Here is a 20,588-nt window from a genome sequence, read left to right as displayed (position 1 = left end):
GGAGCGGAAAATCTCACGAGAGGCCCCAAATCGTGTTTTTACATTGGTGGGAAGTGATTGTTCCCGCCCCCTGCCAGTGACATAATGGGAATACTGATGTTGAACATCAGGGACACAGTATGTCAGGCCTGAATCATCCCCCCACTGTAGGAAAATCCATTTACATCAGCATGAGGGCAGATGGGCGTGAATTACAACTGGCCTCCCATGGCATGCAGCTAGTGGGCAGACCTCCCAGGGGAGCTCAGGTGAGTGCATTGCTCAGGGGGGAAAGGGGCAACGTTGGGGCAGTGGCAGGCTACAGTGCCATCGGGCAGCTCCAAGGGGCAGTGCTGGGGGGGAGGGTTGTTGCATTGGGGTGGGGGAAAATGCGTGGCGGGGAGATGGATCAGGTTCCATATGAACTTTGGTGTACTGGGGTGGCCTTTAAAAATAGCATTCCGATCTTTAAAAAAAACACCCTTTGCTCCTTTTCTTCTATCAGAAAATCATAGAATCCCTACGATGCAGAAGGAGACTATTCGACCCATCGAGTCTGCACCGATTGAGCATTCCATCCAGGCCTTAACCCTGTAATCCACTTATTTACTCCACTAGTCCCCCTAGCCTACACAGTTTGGGACACTAAGGGGCAATTTAACTCGCACACCTTTGGACTGTGGAAAGAAACCAGAGTACCCGGAGGAAACCCACGCAGACATGGGGAGAACATGCAAACTCCACACAGGCAGTGACCCAAGGCTGGAATCGAACCCGGGTCCCTTGCGATTTGAGGCAGCAGTGCTAACCATTGGACCACCATGCTGCCCAACTATGTTGCCCAACAGTACGGTGGGGAAAGCCACTGTTATAGCCAGCGGCTTCACTGTCGCTTCTCCTACTGCCTGCCATACCCTGCCAAATATAGAGAAAATTCTGCCACTCGATCTTACTAGGCATTTCAAAAGTTTCCATTTGTACCCTTCATGGGCAAGCTCCCAATGACTGGAAACTCTCCACTTGGAATCCGTGCTTTTCAAAAACATAGGTTCTGTCCTCAAGATAAATATGTGTAAATAAATTGTGCAGTTTGTCATTTATTTACTTTGTTTGCAGTGCATGTACACACAAACTGCTATCTGCAAAAAGCAATCTGAAAAAAATCTCCTAAAATAACTTTACCGATAATGCATCTTGATGATTCCAGATCAAAGATATGGTATGTTTCCTGTTATAAATCCGTGTGTAAATTCCATGTGGCTGAATACTTATCACCTTGTCATCAAATGGTACTGTTACTCTGTAAGATAAATGCTGAGTGAAAATTGTACCAAGAACAGCATATAATCTAATGTAATCATGAATGCTTCCATATGATCTAAAGTAATTGGATAATGAAAATTTCGGCCGTAATTTTACCAGCACGGCTGCCCCGACTCTGGGGACGGGTGCGGCTCGGAGAACGGCATTCTCAATTGGCCTCGGGCAGGATCATATGAACCTTGGGTGGACGTGTCTGTGAAATTCTGCCCCTATAGATAACAATTGTTAAGACCAATTGGTCTTCATACTTGTGAGGATTTTGCTTGCCTATTTACGTTGGCTGGCTTACTTTCTCCATTTTCCATGCTTGACTATTTCTATAAGTTTTCAAGTGAATCAATATGAAAAAGAATCCAAAACAAGTATATCAAATAGAAGTTAAATTCTGACTAAGAAACATAATGGAAAATAACTACTTTAAAGTTTATTTATTAGTGTCACAAGTAGGCTTACATTAACACTGCAATGAAGTTACTGTGAAAATCCCCCAGTTGCCACACTCCGGCGCCTGTTCAGGTACACTGAGGGAGAATTTATCATGGCCAATACACTTAACCAGCACATCTTTGGACTGCGGGAGGAAACCGGAGCACCGGGAGGAAACCCACGCAGGCACGGGGAGAACGTGCAAACTCCACACAGACAATGACCCAAGGTCAGAATCAAACTCGGGTCTCTGGCCCTGTGAGGCAGCAGTGCTAAGCACTGTGCCACTGTGCCACCCAATCATTTGTTTTCCAGCATAGAAACCTTTAACTCCAGAACTGTCTTTCATGATGAGAGTTTTCCTGGAGACTTCTCCCTCTAGCTAAAGCTAAGTAAAATCTTCTAGCCTCATTTGATTTTAATTTGGTCTTTCCAATCAGAGCATGAGTTCCCACCCACATTCCTGCAGCATGAACCACAGAAATTTTCAGCCTCTTGCTGTTCTATCATTACCGGGCTAACCCGTCTTTGATATTCAGAGATATTTAGGAAAGCCAGCAATCCTATGCAACAACTGCTTTCTTTATACCCTTCACATCTTGAAGCTCATCACCATGAGAACATGAATCACATGGGCTTTGTATCCAGGTAGTGATGCTGATTAGCTATCCTTGAGAACCCAACTCGTTTTATCTTGGAAGTAAATGAACAGTTCAAAGCACATTTCATAATCCTAAAATATAAAACATAATAATTTCATAACCTCATAAGTAAAAACAAAATGGGCGTGATTTTCCAGCTGCGCTCGCCCCAGACCAGAAAATCCTGCCCGAGGTCAATGGATCTTTGCATGGTCTGTGTCCTGCCCACTACGATTCCCATGGCGGGCTGGATGGGAAAATTCCTGAACTTCTGAGCAATTATATTGTGTTACTTTACTAATCATAATGTAACGGCCTGGATTTTAGTCCCAGTAACGATAAATGGTAGGGACATGTAATTTGACAATTTAGGTTGATTGCCCATAAATTATTTTGATCACAGTTTCTTTCAGCAGATATTGGCGGGTAAAATTCTCCCTGCAGCAATGAACCAGCTAGGTATGAGTTTCTCAGTACAATCAATGGCCAATGCCACCTTCTTCAATTCTGACTGCAAAATCTGGACCAGTAAGTGTAATGCATGTGCTCAAAATAAGATTTCAATATATATGAAGTAATGTATTTTGGGGAAAAATAAAGAGTATATACTTATTGGAAAGTTACTGGGTAGATTTTCACACTGTTGCCAAGGCTCAAAACTAGCATCATTGATTGGCAGCCCATTCGAGAATTTGGCCTATTTTCTTTTACATTGATTCAATAGCACCTTCGCCAGAGCTGATTTGGTTTTAAATTTCTCACACGTGAGTTGTGTCTCAGTTGTGTCCAGTCAATAGAAGCACGGTGTCACACTGTGCGTAAGATTCTTGCATGTTCCACTGCACAAAGACAAACCTATGAACATCATTTTAATATTAAATGTAAAATCCCCGTCATGCCAAAATGTCAGCTGCTGAGATCGAACGGTGAATAGGTTATTCCCTGTACAGATAACAGTTTGCAGTTCATGGATTTGTACTTCGAAAACAGATACAAATACAACTTACCCCTCATCTTGGACTGAAATGGTCCCATTCACCACCAGAATTTTGATGCCTTCTATCTTGATGTAAATGCGTTCGAGATTGCCATTCGACCCTCTGCGGATTTGGATGTTGAAATCCTCTCCTCCACTTGTGCAATGGCGACTCAGAATGTAGTTGCAGGTTGACGTGAAATGGTAAAACTTGTCATCAAATGGCCTGAACGCTCCAGTTCCCCAAGTGCTGCAGAACACTGTAAAAAAGTTGGGATTCCAACATCATTTATCATAGTCGATCAATACTGCAGGTTTGTAGATGGGTGGCATATTTTTAACTTCATTTAATCATATTTATTATTGTACTTATAACTTCAGATACAATGGGGATTGATTTTAACTTTGTCTACCGGCTGTGTGGGCAATTACAATCGTTCGGGTAATTTACTTGTCGTACTGTCCGTGATTTCAACCTGCAAGGGCACCCAACCAAAAGCGGGTAAAGGACTCCCTTACAAATGCATATAGGGTCCCAGTGATGATGTTGGAGCTGGAACACGGCATCTGCTATGTCTTTCTCACCAGCTATAATCATGTCAGAAGAACAAGCCCCAGAGAGGACCGATAAATCTTTTGCTTCCTTTTATGGGAGTTCTTCCCTCACCTTCACGGGCATGCTTAGGCCTTCCCTGCCACATACACATGGCCATTCCCTCCATGCTCCAACCAACCCCCTCCCCCCACCATCTCATGACGTCCAAAACACAAGATCCTGGTCAGGCATTCCCAGCATTCAATCCTAACATCCATCTCGTGGGTGTGGACGGGCGATGGAGCAGGAAATTCTCTACCTCTTCTCATGTGGAGTGAGTGAGAAGTCAGCTGGTGTGATTTAATTGAGGCCTGAGGCAATCAGGTTAGCCCGGGCCTCATTACTGCAGGAGATGGTAAGGTTCCAGCTCAATCTTGTCCAACCCAAAGACAGCAAGAGTTAAAATCTGGACTAATATCCCAATCAAGGATATCTGTGACTTACTGTGATTTTTTACTGTTAGTGTTTCTTGCAAAGATCTGGGCACAAAGTAATGACGTTGTCCACCGTCTTCTGCTTAGAATGAAACAAATAGACCAAAGTTAGTTCTTTCAGAACCGGTTTACCTTTACACTCGAGATCAATTATTTATAAAAAGTCAGTGTAATGTATTGTTCTAGTGGTTACAATTCTTATTTTAGATAATAAATCAAAAGAAACAATGTGCAGGGGGTAAAGGCAGGGGAATGACACTCAGTCACTATGCTCGTTTGGAGAGCCAGTGCAGACACAATGGGTCAAATGGCCTCCTTCTGCATTGTACCAATTCTATGATTCTGTAAAACTATTGGCCAGAGGTTCAGCCTTGAGGTGGGTAGCAGGAGTTGGTAATTCCCCTTCTCAGCCCATCCGCCTCGGAGAAAGTATATTTTTATTCATTCATGGAATGTAGGTATCACTGTCTGGGCCAGCATTTATTGCCCATCCCTAATTGCCCCTGAACCAATTTGATTTGATTTATTATTGTCACGTGTATTAACATACAGTGAAAAGTATTGTTTCTTGCACGCCATACTGACAAAAAGAAGTCGCTCATAGAGAAGGAAACGAGAGAGCGCAGAATGTAGTGTTACAGTCATAGCTAGGGTGTGAAGAAAGATCAACTTAATGCAAGGTAGGTCCATTCAAAAGTCTACCGAGTGAATGAACGGAACCAAGTGGCTTGCTAGGCCATTCCAGAGGATTTTTAAAAAAAAGTCAACCACATTGCTGTGGATCTGGGCCAGATCAGGTGAGGATGACAGATTCCCTTCCCTAAAGGGCATTAATAACTCAGATGAGCTTTTATGACAACCACCAATGGTTTCATGGTCATCATTAGGCTTTTAATTCTAGATTTTTATTCAAATTTCACCATCCATTATGGTAGGATTCGAACCCTGGTCCCCAGAGCATCACCCTGAGTCTCAGGATTATTTAATCCAGTGACAATACCACTACGCCACCATCTCTCCATTATTGCCTGCAAAGATTGGAGTTGATAATCTTCAAAAGCTCTGTTAGAGTTGTTGTGATATATATTTGCTGCTTTTCAATATTGGATGAAATTTTCTCCTTTTCGTTGAACGTATTGGAAGTTCCATCAAGGTTTTACTGAATAATATTGAAGTATGTTTGATGTATCTCTTCACTGCGACATATTTTATACTATTTCAGGAACGTCACATGTTACTCTATTCATCCAGTTTGACCTTCCTACTTTAATCTCCTAATTCATTAAAAATCACTGGAGGTGATCCTAAAGGCTCATCCCGCTGGTCGATCAGTGTGGTGAGCCATAAGACCACGTCTGTATTTTCACCTTTCACAATGTTACTGGCCCTGTTTTGCCAGTGAAATTCGCTTTGCGTCCGATTTCAATATTCATTAACTAATTTAAACCTAATTAGTGAGACTGGCACAGTGAGCGATAACTGGCAGGACCTGATGTCCGTTGCGGGAGGGGAGGAGGGGGCGGTAGTGGGGAAGGTGGGAGAAGTGATAAGAGATCTCCCAGTACACTGTGTACATTGTATACTGGGAGACCAGGGCACCTGCGCAATGGCACCCCTAGAGGATAGGCTTCCCCCCTTCCCCAGCAGGAATCACATCCTGGCACTTTTTTTTAAACCAAGTGCCATACGATTGCAATTGGGAGCTCACCCCAAAAACCATTGCGATTCTTTCCTGTTTTCACGCTGGTTCGGTGCTTAGAATTTATTTTGGTAAGATCACCCCCACTGTTTCTAATTCTCAATGCCAAGCCACTGAAATATGAAAATTAAATCAGAGATTCGCCCCGTGTCTGCGTGGGTTTCCTCCGGGTGCTCCGGTTTCCTCCCACCGTCCAAAGACATATGGGTTAGGTTGATTGGCCATGCTAAATTGCCCCTTAGTGTCAGGGGGACCAACCAGGGTAAATGCATGGGATTATGGGGACCTAGGTGGGATTATGGTCGGTGTAGACTCGACGGGCTGAATGGCCTCCTTCAGCGCTGTAGGGATTCCATGATTCTATGAATCAGTTGTACAAACTTGACCAATAAATTTGTGACCTCAATCAGAAAGGTTAGAAATGCGCGGAAGGCAAAATCTTTCACTATTACGAGTGGAATTGAGGATCCTCTTTTTGGAAGACAACAAGAAGAGCAAAGTCACCTGGCCTTTTGTTTTTACACTTCACTTTCACCAAACTATTCGTTTCATTGGTCCTCCTTTTCTCTTCCTGGTAGAATAGCTTTATACAGTAAATAAAATCATGGACACTGTAATTGCTCCTCTTTCTTGGAGGTTTTGTCCACATAGTCTTTGGATATTGGTTTAAATTTTTGGGCACTTACCTTATGTCTGAAATCTCTTCTGACTCTGAGGTTTTTCTGTTAGAATTAATATCTGATTTGTACCCTTCCCCCCAGTTTCATCAGGTGGCATAAATCCACAGTGTTTACATTGCTAAGGCAGGCCCAACAAACAGAATACTATTAAATGTAATAATATCTCACTCTCACACTTGGCATAACCCCTATGCCCAATGGGCAGTCCCAGGGAACCCCCAGGACATTGGCAATTTGCCTCTTGGGCAGTACCAGGGAGCCCAGGCTGGCACTGCGCCGATTTCCAGTGCAGAGCTGACGTGCTGGAAATCCGGTGCTGGGAGATGTGCTCGGAGCCGGAAGCCCAGTGCAGATCCCGCGGAACGGGTACCACCTAAATCACCTGGCACGCTGTGCTAAAACATCCCAGAGGATTGGAGGATAGCTAATGTGGTCCCGTTATTTCAGAAGGGTAGGAAGGATAACCTGGATAATTATAGGCCGGTGAGCTTGACGTCCGTGGTAGGGAAGTTGTTGGAGAGGATTCTTAGAGATAGGATGTATGCACACTTAGAAAGGAATAAACTCATTAACGATAGTCAGCATGGTTTTGTGAGAGGGAGATCATGCCTCACTAACCTGGCGGAGTTTTTTGAAGAAGTGACTAGAATGGTTGACGAGGGAAGGGCCGTGGATGTCGTCTATATGGACTTTAGTAAAGCGTTTGACAAAGTCCCTCATGGTAGGCTGGTGCAAAAGGTTGGATCTCATGGGATAAAGGGGGAGGTGGCTAGATGGGTGGAGAACTGGCTTGGTCACAGAAGACAGAGGGTGGTAGTGGAAGGGTCTTTTTCCGGCTGGAGGCCTGTGACTAGTGGTGTTCCGCAGGGCTCTGTATTGGGACCTCTGCTGTTTGTGATTTATATAAACGATCTGGAAGAAGGTGTAACTGGGGTGATCAGTAAGTTTGCGGACGACACGAAAATGGCTGGACTTGCAGATAGTGAGGAACATTGTCAGAGGCTACAGAAGGATACAGATAGGCTGGAAATTTGGGCAAAGAAATGGCAGATGGAGTTCAATCCAGATAAATGCGAAGTGATGCATTTTGGTAGAACTAATGTAGGGAGGAGCTATACGATAAATGGCAGAACCATAAAGGGTGTAGATACGCAGAGGGATCTGGGTGTGCAAGTCCACAGACTCTTGAAGGTCACGTCACAGGTGGAGAAGGTAGTGAATAAGGCATATGGCATGCTTGCCTTTATAGGATGGGGCATAGAGTATAAAAGTTGGGGTCTGATGTTGCAGTTGTATAGAATGTTGGTTCGGCCGCATTCGGAATACTGCGCCCAGTTCTGGTCGCCACACTACCAGAAGGACGTGGAGGCTTTAGAGAGAGTGCAGAGGAGGTTTACCAGGATGTTGCCTGGTATGGAAGGGCTTAGTTATGAGGAGAGATTGGGTAAACTGGGGTTATTCTCACTGGAAAGACGGAGGATGAGGGGTGACCTAATAGAGGTGTATAAAATTATGAAAGGCATAGATAGGGTGAACGGTGGGAAGCTTTTTCCCAGGTCGGTGGTGACGTTCACGAGGGGTCATAGGTTCAAGGTGAGGAGGGGGGGGAGGTTTAATACGGATATCAGAAGGACATATTTTACACAGAGGGTGGTGGGGGCCTGGAATGCACTGCCGGGCAAGGTGGTTGAGGCAGGCACACTGGGAACGTTTAAGACTTATCTAGATAGCCACATGAACGGAGTGGGAATGGAGGGATACAAAAGAATGGTCTAGTTTGGACCAGGGAGCAGCGCGGGCTTGGAGGGCCGAAGAGCCTGTTCCTGTGCTGTATTGTTCTTTGTTCTTTGTTCTAGCAGCACAGCGGGCTGGGAGACTTGCACCTCCCCTCCCTGTTCTTTGTTGCTTGTAGTTCTTCTAATATTATGGCGTTTCCCTTTTCCTCCTCAAGACTGACCACTTAAGGCACCCACCAGCTGCAAGCACGGCTGAATTTCAGTAGCTATTTTGTATTGGCATTTATGTGTGCAGGTGACAGGCAGCCATTTTGAAGAGATATCAATTACCTTAAAGAAAGGAGTCAAACACCAAACAAAATGGCTGAATCTGCAATGCAATTTGAAATGTTTGTGATATGAATAAGCTACCAAGTGATGTTACATGGATCAGCTTAAGATTGGCCCAATGTAATTACAATTAACATATTTCAGGATGATAAATACAAGATTCAAGAGGGTCTGGACAACACGGCATGGCAAAAGAACTGAAAAATGACACTAGAAAAATAAACAAGACATTTTCAGCATTGTAAAAGGTGTTTACGAATCTTGAAATTAAACATAACATTTACATTATCAACAGAGTTAACAATAGATTGTCCAGGTGCTTTACTTCCTTAGCAATTGCAAAATTACCATGCTATTTTTAATTGTCAACTTACCATGATAGATCAGGGAATGCTGTTTTGGAGAGTGGAATGAGGCCAAGACATCTCCTGGAAATTAAATAACAGAATGACTTCATATCAAAAACTCAAATGCTTAATGAGGTAACCATGTTATTAATTTTGTAAATTACTTCCAAAGTCTTAATTATTCTGTACATTGCTATTTTAATATCAGTTATTGTGTAACGTTTTGTAACGTTTAAGCAGTTTGTTGGAAAGTAATTAATGGATTATTAAGGGGCAGCACAGTGGCACAGAGGTTATCACTGCTGCCTCACAGCGCCAGGGACCTGGGTTCAATTCCCCCCTTTTGTGACTGTCTGTGTGGAGTTTGCACGTTCCCCCCATGTCTGCGTTCCTCCGGGTGCTCCGGTTTCCTCCCACACTCCAAAGATGTGCAGGTTCGGTAAGATAAGATAAATTCCCCCTTCGTGTCACAAAGATATGTAGGTTGGGTGGATTGGCCATGGCAAATGCGCGGGACTATGCGTTTAGGGAGAGGGTAAGTGGGCCTGGGTAAGACGCTCTTTGGGAGAGTTGGGGCAGAACTGGTGGGCCGAATGGCTTCCTTCTGCACTGTAGGGATTCAATGGATACTGGGGAATAGGTTTCTGAAAGCATGGAGCAAGATGTTGCTTTATAAGTTTGGTGTTGAGTCAAGGAGCTAAAGGAAATGCTGTCCGAGGCGCCAATTGGATTTGCACTGCAGAGACGGAAACCTAAAGGTCGTGTCAGTCACTTATGTCCAGCTCTTTTCAGTTTAATTTGGAAACAGTCTGATAGAGACCTCATCCTGATCAAACTTTCTTCAAGAGTGGAAGAAGAATGAACAGATTGTTTTGCAGTGTGTTCTTGGCCATCATCTTGCTATTGAAACAATAAGAAAATTAAGAAGTTACAATGGAATAAGAAACATTCACAGCTTCTGTATCTGGGAGTGTATAGTGGAATCACTACCAAAAATATTCTATTTCGAGGTGGAAGCATATGATTAACATCGGAATATAGATCATAAAATGCTTTGTACAATACTACACCTGTTTTGTCTGAGATATTTACCCAAATTTTAATATGGGAAGAATTAACTCCTGTACACTCAGCTTGGGAAAAAATACCATTGTGCATAATACAAGTGTGATTCTATCCATGTAGAGCCATACCACTACAATGATAAAATACTTTACCATGTTGGAGCTTTACTTACCCATGCAGAGGCTCAGAGCCCAGAGAACAACTAATACAAGCTTTTCCATTGTACTAGTTTGGGACTGGAAAAGACACTGTCATCCCAGCAAATTATTCTCTCCAGTAGAGAGTTTAGTCCTTAGACCCATTTATATAGCTCCTTGCTTCACTCTCATTTGAATACAATAAGGAAGTTGAAAGCAGTTGTTTGCTAAATCTTTTGAGGTTTTACACATTGATGAGGTATTTAACTCTTTGGGTGCTGAAGCGTCTTAAACGTAACAGGAATAGAATATAAAGGTAAGGAAGTGTTGCTGCAACTATTCAAGGCATTGGTGAGGCCGCCCCTGGGAGAATTGTGCACAGTTTTGGTCCCCTTATTTGAGGAACGATGTAGTGGCATTGGAGGCAGTTCAGAGGAGGTTCACTGGATTGATTCCAGAGATGAGGGGTTTGTCGTATGAAGAGAGATTGAACAGTTTAGGCCTAAACTCTCTGGAATTTAGAAGAGTGAGGGGAGATCAAATTGAGGTATACAAGATGATAAAAGGTATCGAAAACGTAGGCATGGAGCAGATGCTTCCTCTTGTGGGGCATTCTAGGACAAGAGGTCATAGACTTAGAATAAGGGTAGCAAATTTAAAACCAAGCTGAGGAGAAACTACTTCTCCAAAAGGGGTTGTGAATCTGTGGAATTCACTACCCCAAAGTGAGATGGATGCTGGGACAGTGAGTAAATTTAAGAAGGAGTTAGACAGGTTTTTGATTGGTCATGGGTTGAAGGGTTATGGGGAGAAGGCAGGAAAATGGGGATGAGGAGCATATCATCCATGATCGAATGGCGGAGCGGACTCGGTGGGCCGAATGGCCTAAATCTGCTCCTATATCTGATGAACTTATGAACTTATGAACTACAGATGTCAATGCTGCATGGAATTTTCTATACTGTTAATGATTCGTTTGATCTTATATTACGCATCCTATTTGGACGGCACAGTGGCACAGTAGTTAGCATTGCTGCCTCATAGCACTAGGGACCTGTGTTCGATTCCAGCCTTAGGTGACTGTATGGAGTTTGTATGTTCTCTCTGTGTCTGCATGGATTTCCTCCGGGTGTTCCGGTTCCTCCCACACTCCAAAGATGTGAAGGTTAGGTGGATTGGCCATGCTAAATGTGTGGGTTTACAAGAGTAGGGTTGGGGAAAAGGCTTGGGCTCGATACTCTGGGAGTGTCTTGCTGGCATTCTGGAGACACAGCAGGCTGTGGCTGTGAGCCTCGACAACTTAGCCCAGGCTCAGAGGGCTACTGCTGAGGGGCTCCAGAGCCTGGCTCGCTCACAGAATGCTGTAGCGGAGGGGCTCCAGAGGTTGGCCCAGTCTCAGAGGGCCAGGGTTGAGGGATCACACATCATGGGGCAGACGCACCTAGGCCTCCATGACTGGCAGAGCCAGGTGATGCCAGAGCTTCTGGGGCTCAGTCCAGCTACCCTGGCATCCCATGGAGTGCCCCTGGGGCCTCTGGCACCCCAAGGGAGGAAAAAGGGCTTGAGCCCATGCCAGGACCTTCCACCCAGGAGATCCCGGACATCCCAAGATCTTCCGAATCCCCCTTTCCTCACACCGGGGCATCTCAGGGCCAGCGAGATGAACAGGGTGGCACCGAAACAGTGCCATCCGCAAGTCAGCCGGGGCCCTCTAGGACCCGGCCACCCAGAGGACGTCCGCCAAGAGCATCACAGGCAACGGGGCGTGCATCACAGTTGGACACCTCCGCCTCCGATATGCATCCTGGGGTAGCATCTAGAAGAAGCAGTAGACAACACAAAGTTAGAAAGTTGTAGTTCACTAAGAGGGCATGGGTGAAAGTCACCAGTAGTCAGGGTTTATTAGTCAATAATGTTAAGAACACAATAAACAGCTCATTGCACCTCACAGCTGTGACGAATGTGTCTCTGATTCCCACCAATAAACTGTTAATTGCACCTCACAGCTGTGGCGAATATGTCTCTGATCTCACACGCCCCCCCCCGCCCCCCCCACCCCCCGCCCCCACCCCCACCCCCACCCCCACTCCCCCACCCCCGCCCCCCGAGCTGAGTGTTCCCAATTCCCAAACATAGAGGTGCTGTCTGTTGAGCCTTGGTGGCTCAGCCACATGTTTCAGAGTGCCTGCCCCACCTTCCCCAACTTCCACCAGACCCTTGGTGCAAATGCCCCCCCACCCCCTCTATTGGCCAAAAAACATGTGTCCCCAACCCTTCCAGCTACGTGGGCCAGGGTGGCAGCATGCATTCGGAGTACAGGTAGGAGTCAGACTTGAGTGGCACCAAGGGCAGGATCCCAGTGTGCACAACAGCGAGTCGTCATCATCCTCCAGCCTTCAACCAAGAATCACAACCATTGCCAGCCCAGGCACATTAACAGGGTCGGGTGTTTCTGGGGGATAGGCTGGTGGGATGAGAGAGGCTGGGGAAGGGTGATATGGTGTTTTGAAGGCCCAGGTTGGTTTGGAGGGGGAATAGCGGCTGCACTTGCTCCTGGGGTGTGGTGGATGTGTGGTGGTTGCAGCCCCCTCACTGCACAGCACCAGCTAGGTGAAGCGGGCTGCAATCAAGGCGTCCCTCACTGCCCTTCCCTGCCGGACACTTGCCATCGCCGCCCACCCTCATTCCTCCGGCTCTTCACATGGCGGGACGTCCACTTCACCCCCCCGCCGCTGCTTCTTCTCCTCCTCCTGCTCCAGCTAGTCTTCCGGCTGCTGGGTGATGTTGTGAAGGGTGCAGCAAATGATGATGATGCATGAAGCACGCACAGGGTTATACTGGAGGGTCCCCTAGAGCGGTCCAAGCAGCGGAACCACATCTTCAGCAGGCCGATGCACCGCTCAACGATGGACTGGGTGGCTGCATGGGCCTTGTTGTAGTGGGTTTCCGCCTCGGTCTGGGGCCTCCGCACAGGCATCATCAGCCATGACCTTAGCAGGTAACCATTGTCACCCAATAGCCATCCCGGGAACCTGGGCTGGTCTTCAAAGAGCCCAGGGATGTCCGACTGCTGGAGCACAAAGCTGTCGTGGACACTCCCTGGATGGCCTGCATCGACCTGCATGATCCGCATGAGATGGTCACAGACAATTTGAACGTTCAGGGAGTGGAACCCCTTCCTGTTCACAAGTTGCTGCGGCCCTGCATGGGGGGCCCACAAGGCGATGTGTGTCCCATCCACTGCGCCCTGCACATTCGGGATCCCGGCGATGGATGTGAAGCCCGGGCCTCCTGCTGTGCACGGCCCACATCAAAATTTATGTACTGCCCTGCCCAGGCATGCAGGGCATCTGCGACCTGCCGCACACATCTGTGCACTTGGGCCTGGGAGATCCCAGCTAGGTCGCCACTGGGAGCCTGGAATGATCCGGAGGCATAGAAATTCAGGGCAACTGTCACCATGTCCACAGGGAGTGGGTGGCCGCCCCTCCCCCCAGGTGCCAGGTGTGAGAGCATCTCACAAATGTGTCGCATCGTGGTCTTGGACAGGCGCAGCCGGCGATGGCACATCTCCTCCAAGAGGGCCTTGAAGGAATTGTGGGGCCTGTACCTCCTTGCCCTCAGCACCCTCCACCTTCTGTGCACCCTTTCTGGAGCCTGCTCACCCACCTCCTGGCCCTCAACGGCAGCCCCCTGCCCTCCATCCTGAAGGTCTGGTGTGGCTGCTCTTGCGATCGTTTCTCCATGTCCGCCATCTCCTGAACTGCCGCCTCCTCCTCCTCTTCCGTCCCTGCTGCCACCAACATGGCCAGCTCCAGATCGAGCAAACCAAGATCCATCTGCACAGTGGGGTTTGGAAAGAGCATGGAATGACGGATTATTTCCATTGGCTGCATAGACCCAGCACCACCCCAATCCCTCACTTGGGCCAGTACCCCCACTTTTGGGTGCTGGCAACACCAGACAATCCATGGTGCCATGCATGACCCAATTCGGGTTGTGTGAGATTCCCATCATGACAAATGCTGGCACAGATTATGCAGGTCAGTGTGCAGCTGTGGGCAATGCACACCCTTGAGCCATGTACAACTGCAGCATCTGTTACAGGGATGTGTTGCTGGTCCAAGTCACAGGGCTGCAAAGTAGCACCAGATGTGTGCCCAGTGACAGCAGATTCCATGCAGTCCATGTCTGAACCTCTGCACCCTGACCTGGAGCAGCAGCTGCTTCATCTGGTTAGGCCTCAGTCAGCACATGGTGCACTCCTCCCCCACCCCGCAACCCCAACACTCAGTCGAGTCCCTGGCCACACCCTGCAGCAAGACAATGCCACTGCAAACTGCCCTGGAGGGAAGAGGTAAACAAGACTCCATGATGGGGCCCCCCACGCTGAGCTACAGCGCTGCCCTGGAGGAGGAGGGTGAGCGGGATTCCTTCACGGAACCTCACCCAGAGAGCTGTGAGAAAATAGAAGCCCCCCCCAGGTATCACTGGTCCATGGACCAACGCCTGAAGGCAGCAGGAGGAAGGCCACCAGGCATCTCCAGGGCCTGCCTGCACCATCCCTCACACTCGCCAGCAGCACTTACCTCCAGTTCACGGCTGCCACGCCAGGTTGAGACTTTTATATACCTACTCTGATTCGAGCCAAAGTAACATCACACCAAAGAGGTGGGAGACGCAAACATGGGCGGAGATTGCCATGTCGATCCCGATAATGGCATGCTAAGGTATGGAAAGTCATGCAAATCAGCGGCACGCCGGTTTTCTGCGCATTCCTGGTGGCGCGCGGGGCGTAAAAGCTCGCGGGGAACCTGCAAAATGGCTGACATGTGCATCTCCTGGCCCGACCCGCCAGAAAAGTTGCAGGTCGCGATGGGAGAATCGGGCCCATAGTTTCTCCTGAGTCCCCTATTGGATTTTTTAGTGACCGTGTTAGAGCTGTGGTACCCCGCAAGTCTTCACTACACCTACCCTATCAAACCCTTTCAAAATCCTGAAGGCCTCTCTAACATTTCCTCCTCTTAATTTTTGGAACCAAACAGAATGTTCTCCTGAAACCGGCTACAAGGTATCGGCAAGGTCTCAGGAATATCAAATTATAGCCACATTGTGCGTTTTGCAGTGCGGCTATGACAGACTGCTTTGCTGTTTGAAAAATGCAATGAAGCTGATTCCTCCCTGCATTCTACAAAGATGTGCGGGTTAGATGGATTGGCCATGCTAAATTGCCGCTTTGTGTCAGGGGGACCAGCTAGGGTAAATACATGGGGTTACGGGGATAGGGTGGGATTGTTGTCGGTGAAGGCGCGATGGGCCAGAGAGCCTCCTTCTGCACTGTTGGGATTCTATGATTCTATGATTCACTGCTGGTAGGCGGACTGCTCTCACTGGTGAGCCTATCAAGTGTTGGCTTCGCTGAAGTCAGCTAAGTCTAATTGTGATTTGGACTGGGGACATTCCAGTTTGTATAGTTCAGTGGTATACACCAATGTATCTGAGTTCTTTCAATCCCCATGGATACTCCACCTTCTTCAGAATCTACAATTTTTCATTTTATTCATTTTATGGGATGTGAACATTACTGGCTGGGCCAACATTTATTACTCATCCCTAACTTCCCTCCATTTCAGAAGACATTGAGAGTCAACCTCATTGTTGTAGATCTGGAGTCACATGTAGGCCAGACCATGTAAGGACGGCAGATTTCCACCTTAAAGGACATTAGTGAACCAGAGGGATTTTTGCAACAATCATAAGAACATAAGAAGTAGGAGCAGGAGTAGGCCATCTGGCCCCGCGAACCTGCTCCGCCACTCAATAAGATCATGGCTGATCTTTTTGTGGTCTCAGCTCCACTTACCTGCCCACTCACCATAACTCTTAATTCCTTTACTGTTCAAAAAATTATCTATCCTTGCCTTGAAAACATTCAAAGAGGTAGCCTCAACTGCTTCACTGGACAGGGAATTCCACAGATTCACAATTGATTCACGGTCATCATTAGACTTGTAATTACAGATTTTCATCGAAGTCAAATTTCACCATCTGCCGTGGTGGGATTCGAACCTGGATCACCAGAACATTACCCTGGGTATCTGGATTACTAGTCCCCATAAATGGCTGGGAAGCAGCAGCGTATGAAAATAAACTGTTACCCACTGACAATTCGGTGTCTCAAGTTACTTGCTGCCCTCATTTTTATTTGATTACAGGCCTGTAATTCCACATTGAAGATAAAATCAGTGCACAAGATCCTGACAAAGACTCCAGTCACTCCAAAACAGAAAGGGGTAAGCTTGGATTTGAACCGGGCAATTATTCATACAGGCAGGATTTCACAAGTGAAGAAGCACGGGCCGACTTGTGTATTTTTTTGTCTTTGGCCTTTGGGTTCTGGTGGGGGGGGAGAGGGGGGAGGGGAATGAGGCTGAGCACCACACGGCTCCCCTGGCTGTAAATCTTACCACCGCACGAATTGCCATTTTAACTCTCAGGCCTCACTGAAATGGCAGGAATGTTAATCTTGCCCATGGGTAGAAGCGAACCGTCTGGTGTCTGGAGGCCTCAACTAGGGATCTGAAGGAATGAATGCGATGGTCGTCATCAAGGTAAATTGTTGCAGGGAGGAAGCTACTGGTGGGGGTGGGAATCATGGCAAAGACTTGTCCTATTTGGTTGCTTGCCGAAGTCTCCAGCTTTGATAGAAATTAATCAATGTTGCTTTTCTCCCTGGCCACCACCTTCAAATTCTTCAACAGAAATGGTTGCCACTCAGTGAATGTCCTGGTTATGTGTGTGCAGCGTCCTAAGAAGCCCTCACTCTAGTGTGAGTTTTGCTAGCAGTGTCCGTAATATATTCACCCCTTGGAGAGGTATAATCCGATTTGCTTTAGTAGCAGAATTATGTGGTGGGGAGCTTCAGGATGGGATCCTCTGTATGGTTTGCCGAGTTAAAAGACTTCACTTTAAGGTATTTCTGCCTAATGTAACTAATTGTGCTATCCTTTAAAGCACAATTAGAGGGCAGGACTTGGTTTAATCAGCTTGAATTCTGGCTGATTTGTGGCTATCGCAGTCTATGGTTCCAGGGTACAGCCAGGGAGGTCTGTCATCAGCAAGGTTTGGTCATCTGGTGGGGAACAATTGCTTTGGGTGGGAGTTGGGAATTTGCAGGGGGAATCAGTAAGATTCTGGGAGGGGATTCAAAAAGGTCACAGGAGGAAATTGGACAGATGTCTGGAGAAATCAGATAGATAGTGAGAATGGGCTGGTTACCTGACTCACCACCAGTGTAAAATGGGTGTGGGCAGGTTGGAGGTAGGCCAATTTTCCTTTCTCTTTTGCTGTTAACTCCCTAGCTGCCCTGGCACTAATTGTGGGATGGGATAAATTTGCCCCAATATCTGCTAATGCAAAAATAAATTGCACTGAAGCCGTCATGTTTCTAGGTTCTTAGTGCTGGCAGCACTAAGCCTTACTGGGTATCAAGCGCTAATTCATTCAATTCTTGGCACCAAAAACAGGGGGGGCCTTGGAATTCAACACCTGTCTCAAAAAAAGGGAAGTTAACCCCTAACCGGGCGGCACGGTAGCACAGTGTTTAGCACTGCTGCTTCACAGCTCTAGGGACCTGGGTTCGATTCCCGGCTTGGGTCACTGTCTGTGTGGAGTTTGCACATTCTTCTCGTGTCTGCGTGGGTTTCCTCCGGATGCTCCGGTTTCCTCCCACAGTCCAAAGATGTGCGGGTTAGGTTGATTGGCCATGCTAAAAATTGCCCCTTAGTGTCCTGAGATGCGTAGGTTAGAGGGATTAGCGGGTAAATGTGTCGGGATATGGGAGTCGGGCCTGGGTGGGATTGTGGTCGGTGCAGACTCGATGGGCCGAATGGCCACTTCCTGCACTGTAGGGTTTCTATGATTCTATGATTCTACAAAGCAGCTGGGTTCTGCAACAGGCAGGTAATTCATCTGTAATCAAACTCAGGGTTACCCTCACTTCATCTCCCCATTAGAAATATCAAAGTGCAGGAAAGGCAAAGCCAGTCACAGACTTACTGGATACATCGTGCAGAAATGCATTCATCACTAATTAGCATGTGAATGAGCTAAGAAACTGAACCAAGCAGTCTAAGATAGAATAAAATCACGAAGTGGGGCATTTTTAACATTTTGGACAAACAACTTAAGGAACTGCTATTTGGTATTGAGGTAAACTGTTTACAGACAAGTGAGTCATATCTCTTAAAACGAAGTCATTGATATGATAATATCTTGCAACACAAAGGACAGAAAATAAATATGAGGTTTCAAACATAGTGAAGCTTACTTAGAACAAGGTGGGTGCTTCATTTACTTATTTGATTTGATTGTTCAAACAGTTCTCATTACACCCTGAGTATATAGAATATTGGACTTCATAAGATTAATCATCAGTTTTTGGAATCTTGCCATTTCTTCAGATAAGTGATTCAGTCTGACTAAAATAAGGTGAGCTTGTGTGCTTCATGTTAAGTGAGCACACTACTTATTTAGGAATGCTTCTCTTTATTTTCATTTGGTATTGGTGTTGGGAGGAAGAATTGTCCTCGACCGAGTGTTGCAGACTGGCACATTCCAAGGTCCAGCACTACGTGCTGAGGGACGCGCTCAAGCTTGGGGCAGCCGCCGCAAAGGCACAATGGGGAAAGGCCACCGTGTAAAGTCTTTCAACCGAGGCAGACCGAGGGCCGGGTAACTGCAGAATACCCTCGGCCTGGGTAACTGTGTGCTAAACTGAAAAATAACGGCACACAGTAAAATCTGATGTATGCATATAGTTTTAAGTAATGAAATGTAATGAATGTAATGTTTTGTAAATAAGCATAGTATTGTACTGTAAAAATGATTCCATTTTAGCACTGTTTGTAATTTTTGGAACTGTTGTTTTGCAGTGGTTTATTTGAGATTTTTTTTAATGAATAAAGTATATTTTTGAAATAAAAAAGAATTGGTGTTGGGAGGAAACAAAATAAATTGTAACTGATGTAATATCTTACATCACAGCTCAAGTACTTGAAAGCCTATTAAATGCTTTTGAAATTCTGCAGTGTAGGAAAACTGGCAACCAACTCATCAGCCTCACAAACAACAAACAATATGATCAGATCAGCTGTTTCATTTATTGCTCAGTTGTCTCAGCGCTGTTAGTTGAGGGATGAATCTTGCGCAGGACACCAGGAAGAATTCCCCTGCGCTTGGAACATTACCATGGAACAGTCCATCTGAGACCACTGACAGGCTCTCAGTTTAATATCTCAACTGAAAGACAGTACATCTGATAATGCAGCGCTCCCTCAGTATTGCCCATTACATGCTTATTAATCAAATATTTTGATTAGGGAGAGCTCAACATAAAATAAAGCCTGTTGATTTTCCATCTATTCATTCTTCAATTTCTATGGGTTTCTATGATTCTCCACAAGTTGGCTTACATTAACACTGCAATGAAGTTACTGTGAAAATCCCCTAGTCGCCACACTCCAGTGTCTGTTCAGGTACACTGAGGGAGAATTTAGCATGGCCAATGCACCTAACCAGCACGCCTTTCGGATTGTGGGAGGAAACTGGAGCACCCGGAGGAAACCCACACAGACACGGGGAGAATGCCCAAAGATATGTGGGTTAGGTGCTTTGGCCATGCTCAATTGCTCCTTAGTGTCCCTGCACGCATAGGTCAGAGGGATTAGCGGGGTAATTATGTGGAGTTACGGGGAAAGGGCTTAGGTGGGATTGTTGTCGGTGCTGACTCGATGGGCCAAATGGTCTCCTTCTGCAATGTTGGGTTTCTATGATTCTAACATGCAAACTCCACACAGGCAGTGACCCAAGCCGGGAATTGAACCCAGGTCCCTGGCGCTGTGAGACAGCAGTGTTAACCACTGTGTCACCATGCCGCCCACATGGTTATAATTCATGTGTTATTTCAATCTGGGGCGCTGCAGAAGTTGTTGGATTTACAACAGCCTATTGGTGCCAGGCCTTGACTAGCTATAAGCACTCACTCCATTTCGGGGCTCCTACGGAGGCGAGCAGGGATGGGAGTGATGAACGAGGTCTGTGTGAGACAGGATAGAGGCTGAGGTGGAACTCACACAACCAGTGGCGAGGGTACAATCAAGTTTTAAAATCATAGCTAGTTGGCTAAGGCACAAGTGTAAGTGTCTTTAATATTACAGAGA

At 46.6% G+C, this 20,588-nt stretch overlaps 1 protein-coding gene across 1 annotated transcript in view; it reads right to left on the bottom strand.

The window, feature by feature from the left end:
* The window catches only part of LOC144507482 (mucin-6-like), a 119,899-nt gene that overhangs the window by 61,919 nt on the left and 37,392 nt on the right, over window positions 1-20,588 (bottom strand). The window contains exons 3-7 of the mRNA XM_078234607.1: window positions 10,003-10,066; window positions 9,194-9,247; window positions 4,385-4,456; window positions 3,377-3,605; window positions 1,255-1,357 (exon numbers count right to left, since the gene is read on the bottom strand). Of these exons, the coding sequence (XP_078090733.1) occupies window positions 1,255-1,357; window positions 3,377-3,605; window positions 4,385-4,456; window positions 9,194-9,247; window positions 10,003-10,066 (522 nt within the window). The remainder of the gene's footprint in view (window positions 1-1,254; window positions 1,358-3,376; window positions 3,606-4,384; window positions 4,457-9,193; window positions 9,248-10,002; window positions 10,067-20,588) is intronic.

The sequence above is a fragment of the Mustelus asterias genome, chromosome 19 (assembly GCF_964213995.1).
Source record: "Mustelus asterias chromosome 19, sMusAst1.hap1.1, whole genome shotgun sequence".
Lineage (NCBI taxonomy): Eukaryota > Metazoa > Chordata > Chondrichthyes > Carcharhiniformes > Triakidae > Mustelus > Mustelus asterias.
This window is presented reverse-complemented; position numbering and strand designations above follow the sequence as displayed.